Genomic DNA, 8,053 nt, shown 5'->3' with positions numbered 1-8,053 from the left:
TGTAACAAACCTGCACATGTACTGCCTGAAATTAAAAGCTGAGCAAAGAAAAAGTAACCAAAGAATTCAAAAACAAAGTTTGATTTTTACCTTTATTTTAAGCCAAAATGCAAGTATTTTTGCTGTTTCAATAGGGGAAAATGTTGAGTTCAAAAAAGATCATGTTAAATAAAAAGAAGTTAATGAGTTTTTAACCCAAGATCAAAAAAACAAAAACAGGGCTTAGCTTAGGCCTTTTTAGGATTAGAGCTGCAGGAGTGGCCCTACATTTTTCTTATGGTACTTGCCTCATGAGGGAGGGAAAAATATAAATGTGCATTTTCCATTAGAACCTGAAAATCAGTAGCTCTTTTAATTAATGCTGAAAAAAGGAAGGTGAAAATAAGGTGCAAAAGAGCCGGAGGCTTTTTGGGAGTCTCATATTTTCTTGTTCCTTGCCCTTTCTATGTTATACCATTGGGTTTCTAAGTAAGGCCTATGGTCAAAAGAATGTATCCCTTGCTGCTTCTGAGGTAGGAATCAGTGAGAGTTTACTTTCATTTGGCAGCTTCCCCAAGCCTTGCCTTTGCATTTATGTATTTGTTGTATATATTTGAAACTAAAATATCAAAGCATTAAAATTATTATTTCATGTTGAAATAGGAGCTTCTTATATGAATCAGAAAAGTTATTATTTAAATTGAAGACTATAAACCACTAAATATTCTAATAATTTTCCACTAGAAATCACGTTAAGTTATGCTATCCAAACATTCTTCTAAAAGCAATCTATTTAGTGGGCCAGGACACATATATTATTGGTGTCTTATTGTACCTGTAGACATTTTTTAAAAAATCTGAATCCCAAGTGCTTACATTATCTCCTTTTTAAAATAGCTCCCTCTTTTTGACTCTCTCTCTTCTTGTTATTTCCTCAATACAGCTTTGTACAAAGAGAAAAAAACTCTAGATAACAATATGCTTTGTTACTACGTGGTTTCTGGATGAGTTTCCATGGTGAGTTAAGTTAGACTACATAGTGCATCTCTCTCTCTCTCTCTCTCTCTCTCTCTTTCTCTCTTTCTCTCTCCCTTCTCTCTGTTTCTCTCTCTTTCTCTCTTTCTCCCCCCACCCCTCTCTCTCTTTTGATCTACAAGTAAATCTAAACTTACTATGAGAGCACCAAAATTAGCACCAATGAATTTCTTACTATATCCCACCTCTGGTATCAAGGGAAGCATATGAGAAGCTCTGAAAGAATTATTTTCCGGTATCTAAATCATAAGTGCTCTAGTCTGTCTATCCTAGGCTTTTTTTTTTTTTTTTTTTGCAACTGGAAATCCTAGAATGTCTTAATTTCTAACATCTCTTAACATGTCATTTTGTGGAAGACAGTTAAAATCTCAAGAAGCAAAGAGAAATAGAAATTGTGCCCCTAGCACAATTCCCCCTTTCCCCCAAAATTCTATGAGTCAGATATCTCAGATATTGAACATTGCTTTCTGTTGGTGAGGATTGAGTGGTGGGCAGATAAAAGAAGTAAAGAGGAATCTGGAGATTTTCCTAAATGTCAATATCTATCAGTTTACCTAGATCACATTTGTTCATACATTTTATGGTGAGTTCTAATAGTTAATCCGATTTCACTTTGTGAAGTTAAAGCAATGTATGAGTGTTTAAGAATGACAGTGGTGGGGAAAGCAGAGGCAGCAATGGTAATGTTAAATGATGCCAGTTTGACCGTCAGGCCATATTTGTACTGGTTGGGTGCTGCACTGACCACTAGAGATAGATTAGTGTTGAATGTCAACTGGACAACAAATTATCTATGTTAGGCTGAAGAATTAATTCTCTGTGTCTTAGAGGATTTGTATGAATATTAAGTGAATTAATACACACAAATAATTTATAATAGTACTTGATACATTTTAGGACTAAGTTTATTATTATATTAGTAATATTCATTATTATAGAAAATAATTCCTAGCTTAAATTAATCTTCCTCTGTAAAACTTGTCTAATTACTCAGTTGCTCCCAATATTTATCTTTCTAAGAATACTGTTGGTATTTAGTGAATGTACTATTCATTTGGAACTCCTTGTTTTGTGTTATAAGTTTTGCATCACCATTTCCTGGCCTACTTTTCCTGCAGCACACAATCTATCTTATACTTTGATGATGATGATGACCATGCTACTGATGAGAGCCTATGGCCAAAATAACAGATTCTAAAGCCAAGTGTGAAAGTCATATTTTGATGTGGTGAAACATGCGGAAAATGGCTCGGTGGATTTCCTTTGTCTTGGCGCCATAAATGAGAGGGTTGAGCACAGGAGGCACAAATAGGTACACATTTGACATGAGGACATGTATGTAGCATGGGACATGCTTCCCAAAGCGGTGCACTGTGGAGACCCCAATCATTGGCACATAAAATGCAAGTACAGCCAGGATATGTGACACACATGTGTTGAGAGCTTTGAGGCGTTCCTCACGGGAAGCAATGGCCATGACAGAATGCAGAATGAGCACATAGGAGAGGAAGATAAAAAACAGGTCCATGCCAAAGGTAGATACAAGAACAAAGAATCCATAGATGCTGTTGATAGTGATGTCAGCACAGGCAAGCCTCATCATATCTGGGTGCAGGCAGTAGGAGTGAGAAAGAACATTGGATCTGCAGATAGGCAGCCTCTTAATAAGAAAGGGAAGAGGGAAAAGGGTGATGAAGCTTCGAGCAGCTGCACCTAAACCCATTGCAGCAATGACTTCAGTGGTGAGCACAGTTGCATAGCGCAAGGGGTCACAAATGGCCACATAGCGGTCAAAACTCATGGCCAGCAGAATACCTGATTCCATCATGGAGAAGAAGTGAATAAGAAACATCTGAATTAGACAGGCATCAAAAGCGATGTTGCGGGCATTGAGGCAGAAGGTTCGGAGTACAGTGGGCAGTGTGGCCATGGATATGGCCACATCACTGAAAGACAACATGGACAGGAAGTAGTACATGGGCTCATGGAGGCTGGGCTCCACTCGCACAGCCTGCAGGATCACTGTATTTCCCCCAAGGGCCACAGCGTACATCACACAGAGGGGCCCTGCCAGCCAGGAGTGAGAGCTCTCCAGACCAGGGATACCAGTCAGGAGGAAGAATGCAGGGTGAGTGACATTGAACAACCCCATAGCAAAACAAACTTAGGGTACTTTTCAGAGTCAGATCTTCTGACTTGGAGAATTCTAACAGTTGCACTTGCTGGAGGACGAGAAATCAGGAAATAAGAGACAAAGCGATGATGTTGACATAAATGGAAACTGATGCATTCATGAAATCACTGCTTTCGAGATGATGCAGGCAAACTTTTTCTTCATATTTGATGATGATCAGGCTGCAGGCTGAGCTAATATTTCCCTCTGTTTTATGAAGAAGGAAGACATTGACAAATACTTCAATAATAGAAATTAGTTAAAAGGAAAATGTTTAAACTACATTTCTACAACTTTCATATATTTTGGAGGCATCATTCAATAGAAATATGCTAACTACAATTCATAGCCACAAGAGAAGCAAGTCAAGAGTTTGTGTTATCAGTAGCACTTGGAAATATTTAAATATTTTCTTGAAAATATTGCTTAATTCCTATGTGTCACTAATTAATGACTTTCCCAGAGCAAGTTTGTATCATGTTGTGTGCTTGGATGGAGAAGGAAAAGGACAGTGGGGTGTGGAGGTAATTGACTGCCTCCAGAGGCAGTCATGAGCTTTTCGTTGGCAGAGTTACTGCAAAAAAGCAACAACAGAAACAACATATATTTGTGCAAAGGCACAAGGCTGTATCTGTTTCTGGAAAAATTATGTATTTGTCCTTAAATATTCTATAGGCACACTAGCATTTGGTGTGGGAGAGCATTGTTCCTAATACAAACTTACATACCCTCACATGTTAGATGTACTCTCAAAATACCCATTAGTCACAAGGACACATTAATGTACCTTCACAACAGGTAGTAAGAAAGCTCATTCATACTCTAACAAGACGCTCATTCACATACTCTCTCCATATCTCATAAAGTCACTCTGTTGTGCAAATATATTCACACAGTCCCTCTTGATCTTTATACCATTTAACATGCAGATCTTGTCCTCATACTCTCAGTCTGCACTGACATATGCAGCATTTATACATGTATACACACTCATAGACACATAGATTTGTATACTCACACAACACTTTATCTACATGCTTGGGGACTGCCCACTGATATTAATGTACTAGCCCACACAAGAACTTTTTAAACCCTTAATGGCTTGTATTTGTGTACCATTTTTCTTATGTTGGCATTCACATATTATTTCCTACAGCCATTTCTCTGTCACAGTGATTGTATTGTTCTCTTTTTGACACATTTTTGTGTTCATTGCCTCATTGTGGATGAGGATACAGAAGGCTGGAAGGCTTTTCACTAAGCAGACATTTCAAGCTAATAGGGCACCCTCCTTTTAGAGAAGGACCCCAGAATTACATACCGCTGTTTTTCCTTTGTCTTTCCTCTCCAACCTCTAACAAAGCAAGGCCGGACCATGCTCTCAGAGTTCTTTCTGATGGGAATGAAGGAGAAAGGGGACCCAGGAACATGAGGTATCTGAAAGTAACAGAGGTTGTGGAATGGGGTGCAATGAAGCATTGTCACCCCAGGAATCATTTTTAAAATATCCCCAGCAATACATAACTCACAGGTACTATGGTTTCCGGCAAGGCAGTGGCTGTCCCTCCATGTTTATACTGCGTATGTCCCTTCTGGTCTTAGAGCGCAGTCTGCGTATGCTTGTGTCTCTTCAAGAACTCTGATTACTTGGGATCCAGGACTGATGTTTGTCTCTTATTTCTCTCATTTGACTACACTCTCATTCTTCATATAAAGTCTTGTAGAAAGTAATCACAATACATAGAAGAGAACGAAGCCAATGTAAAAGTAACAGAAGGGAGAAGAAAACAGGCTGAAAGCAGGATTTTGTTGAGGGCAAGGCCAAAGCCATGCTGGGTCTGGGGACTTATGCTTTAGTATTTGTAGAAGAAAGACTGCCTGACTGTTCCAGAATTATATCCCTTCCCATACCTTGGGGATCGCTAATTTTGTGGGTTGTCTGGACAGATAGGAATAAAGTAATACTGAGAAAGAAAATGAATACTTATTGAACACATGTGATATGTCAGGTACTCTGCAAAGAACTTTACATTTATTTTCTCATTTAATACTTAACAGATATGGACACTGAGACCCAGTGAGATGAGCTTTCCTCACAGTTTATGGAGACCAGGTGATAAAACATTAATTTAAAGACTTTTAAGACTCTTCTCTCTCTTTTTTTCTTTTTTTTTTTACTTTAAGTTCTGGGATACATGTGCAGAGCATGCAGGTCATGTCCTTTGCAGGGACATGGATGAGGCTGGAAGCCATCATCCTCAGCAAATTAACACAGGAACAGAAAACCAAACAACACATGCTCTCACTGATAAGTGGGAGGTGAACAGTGACTCTCTTCTCTCTTACCAAGGTCTTCGAAGTATCATTAAGGCATTGGAGAGGAAGTTTAAAAGGAAAATAGAGGAATGCACTTCTGAACAAAGATTTCACGGGTACCCTTAAACAAAGTGAGTGGCTAAAGGCAGATACATAGGAAAAAATTATACAAAAGTACCTGTCTCCAAGGCTGAACACAAATTCTCCTATTCCTGGAACTAGAACCTTGAGATTTCTGAAACCATGTAAGAACCAGGCGGTTTAGAATAAAGTATCCTGAGGGTGTCAGGAGTCCTGACTCTGGCTCTGGAAGGTACTGGCTATATAAGCATAGAAAAATCCATTTCTTTTTTTAGACCTGTGTCTTATTTTCATTCATTCATTCATTCATTCATTCATTCATTTTATTTATTTGAGACTGAGTCTTGCTCCATCATCCAGGGTGGAGTGCAGTGGTGCAAATTTGCCTCCCAAGTTCAGGTGATTCTCGTGCCCCAACCTCCCCCGTAGCTGGGATTACAGGCGCCTGCCACCACGCCTGGCTAATTTTTGTATTTTTAGTAGAGACAGGGTTTCACCATATTGGCCAGGCTGGTCTCGAACTCCTGACCTCAGGTGATCCACCCACCTCAGCCTCCCAAAGTGCTGGGATTACAGGCATGAGCCACCACGCCTGGTGTATGTCTTATTTTTAAGGACATTCTCTGAGATACTTTATGGCTTTGATGTTCTTTCACTTTATTTTACTTTTTAATCAAGCAAAGAATGCCTGTGAGAGTTTGCTATGGTGCTGTTATGGGGGCGGAAAGAAGGTAGAGGCTGGAGGAATGTACAGAAAGGCTGTCTAAAGACCATAGTTTTCAATCTGTATCGTGGATAATAAATAATGAAAATTATCAGCTATTCATTGTTCATCTAAAGTTTAGCTGATTTCTCCTTTTAATATCCTGGAGATTTTTACATATTTTGTTATCACTGAATTCGTAAGAGAAGAGCAAAATTAAACCACATGTGCTTTAGCTGTTTGTCATGGGATAGGTTGTGACCACTTCCCTTCTAGATTCCTGAACCATTCCTGTATCCTGAGTCCTGCTTCCCTCTCTGAATTTGCAGCAATGTTAATGAGCCACAGAAACTTTGACCTTTGAAGCTTGGAGTCACAGAGAAATTGACTATGGCAAGTATGGACTCAATGAATCGCTTGGGGTTACACAATCAGTACATGGCAGTGCCAGAACAAGAACCCCAAGTCCAGAGATCTTTCCTGCTCCTTTGCTCATTCTACTAAGATGCTTCTATCAGATACCTTCCACCAGTCTCTTCCACTTCTCCCCACCATACCCCTTGCCCAGTCTAATGCTTTCATGGAGCAGGCTTCAGGAGAAATCAGTTGGCTTATTCCTATAGGGTTTCAGAACTCACCAGAAGAGAGACTGATGAGACACCCACAGAACAAGTTCTTCCCTCTCTCTGCTGAAGTGAATTCATCCTTGCCACTTTTATGTCTCATGACAGGCCCTGTGGTAGAGGGCAGTGATGCTGACTTTGTGTCTGAAAATTCTTCAGGGAGGTTTTAGTCTCCTGAGGTCCGTAATAACTAATGAGAATAAAGCCTGTGCTCTTTTAGCTGAAAAAGAACTTAGCAATCTGTTAGAGCAATTCTCTACTCCACTCAAAACATCTTCTAGTGATAGACAGGCAATTGCTATAAGAGAGGAGCTCATTACCTCCTAAGAGATTCTGGGTTTATGTGATATGATGACCAAGCCCATCAACTGAGGTGCAATCAGAAAGTGACTATTTTTACTCTTCTTGTCTCTTTAAATATGTTGAGTGGGGCTGGTTCTTCTTTTTTATTCCTGGATGAAAACTGTGTTCTTTAAATTTTCTGGTCACATTCAGATAATAAAATATCTTCTGGTGAATAACTAGAAGGTTGAGTCTAGAATAATAGTCAAACTTTCCAGCATTCAGAGCTACATCCTTTCTTCTTTCATTCTTCATGTGCTAACTCTGGTTTTTGGCTTCTCTTCCCAGAAAGAGAGAGATGGGGGAATGGAAAGTTCACAATTAATTGGTGCTGCAGTTAGTTGTTATCATGTTAACTGGGTCTCTTAAATGTATAAAGCTGACTCTTTCTTACAGTTACTTTGATAGGTTATTCTTAGAAGCTTCTTCTCATTTTTTCCTTGTTCTCCACTTAGTTTAAGCTAATATCTCTTTATTCTGTGTGGTTGCTTATAACTCCTTCCACAACCTAGATTGCCCTTGTGGAATCTTGGAGTCTTTTGGATAGGATATAAGACAACACCGTGCCATCTCTCTCTAGCTTGTACCCCATTCAAGAAATGGTCAGGCTTTTACAACAAATGCCCTACCTCAATGCAACAATAGTCTCTCCTTCAATGTTGCTATCAGAGCAGAAAAGTACGTTTATCAATGTTAATTTATTCATTTAGATTAACGTCTACTGGGTGTGGATCATATTAAGTGATTCTGTTGGCTTCACACGGATCAGTCACAATCTAACCTAGGAACAAAAATTAGGGT

General features: G+C 39.2%; 1 protein-coding gene across 1 annotated transcript; it reads right to left on the bottom strand.

The window, feature by feature from the left end:
• Positions 1 to 2,183: 2,183 nt before the first annotated feature.
• LOC100584971 (olfactory receptor 51I2) lies at positions 2,184 to 3,239 on the bottom strand. The gene has a single exon (XM_003254832.3). The coding sequence runs from the start codon at positions 3,164 to 3,166 to the stop codon at positions 2,228 to 2,230; it is 939 nt and encodes a 312-aa protein (XP_003254880.2). The 5' UTR covers positions 3,167 to 3,239; the 3' UTR covers positions 2,184 to 2,227.
• Between the last annotated feature and the right edge of the window lie 4,814 nt (positions 3,240 to 8,053).

Source organism: Nomascus leucogenys, chromosome 15 (genome assembly GCF_006542625.1).
Source record: "Nomascus leucogenys isolate Asia chromosome 15, Asia_NLE_v1, whole genome shotgun sequence".
In the NCBI taxonomy this organism is placed as follows: domain Eukaryota; kingdom Metazoa; phylum Chordata; class Mammalia; order Primates; family Hylobatidae; genus Nomascus; species Nomascus leucogenys.
Note: the sequence above shows the minus strand (reverse complement) of the source record. Positions and strands in the feature narration are given on the sequence as shown.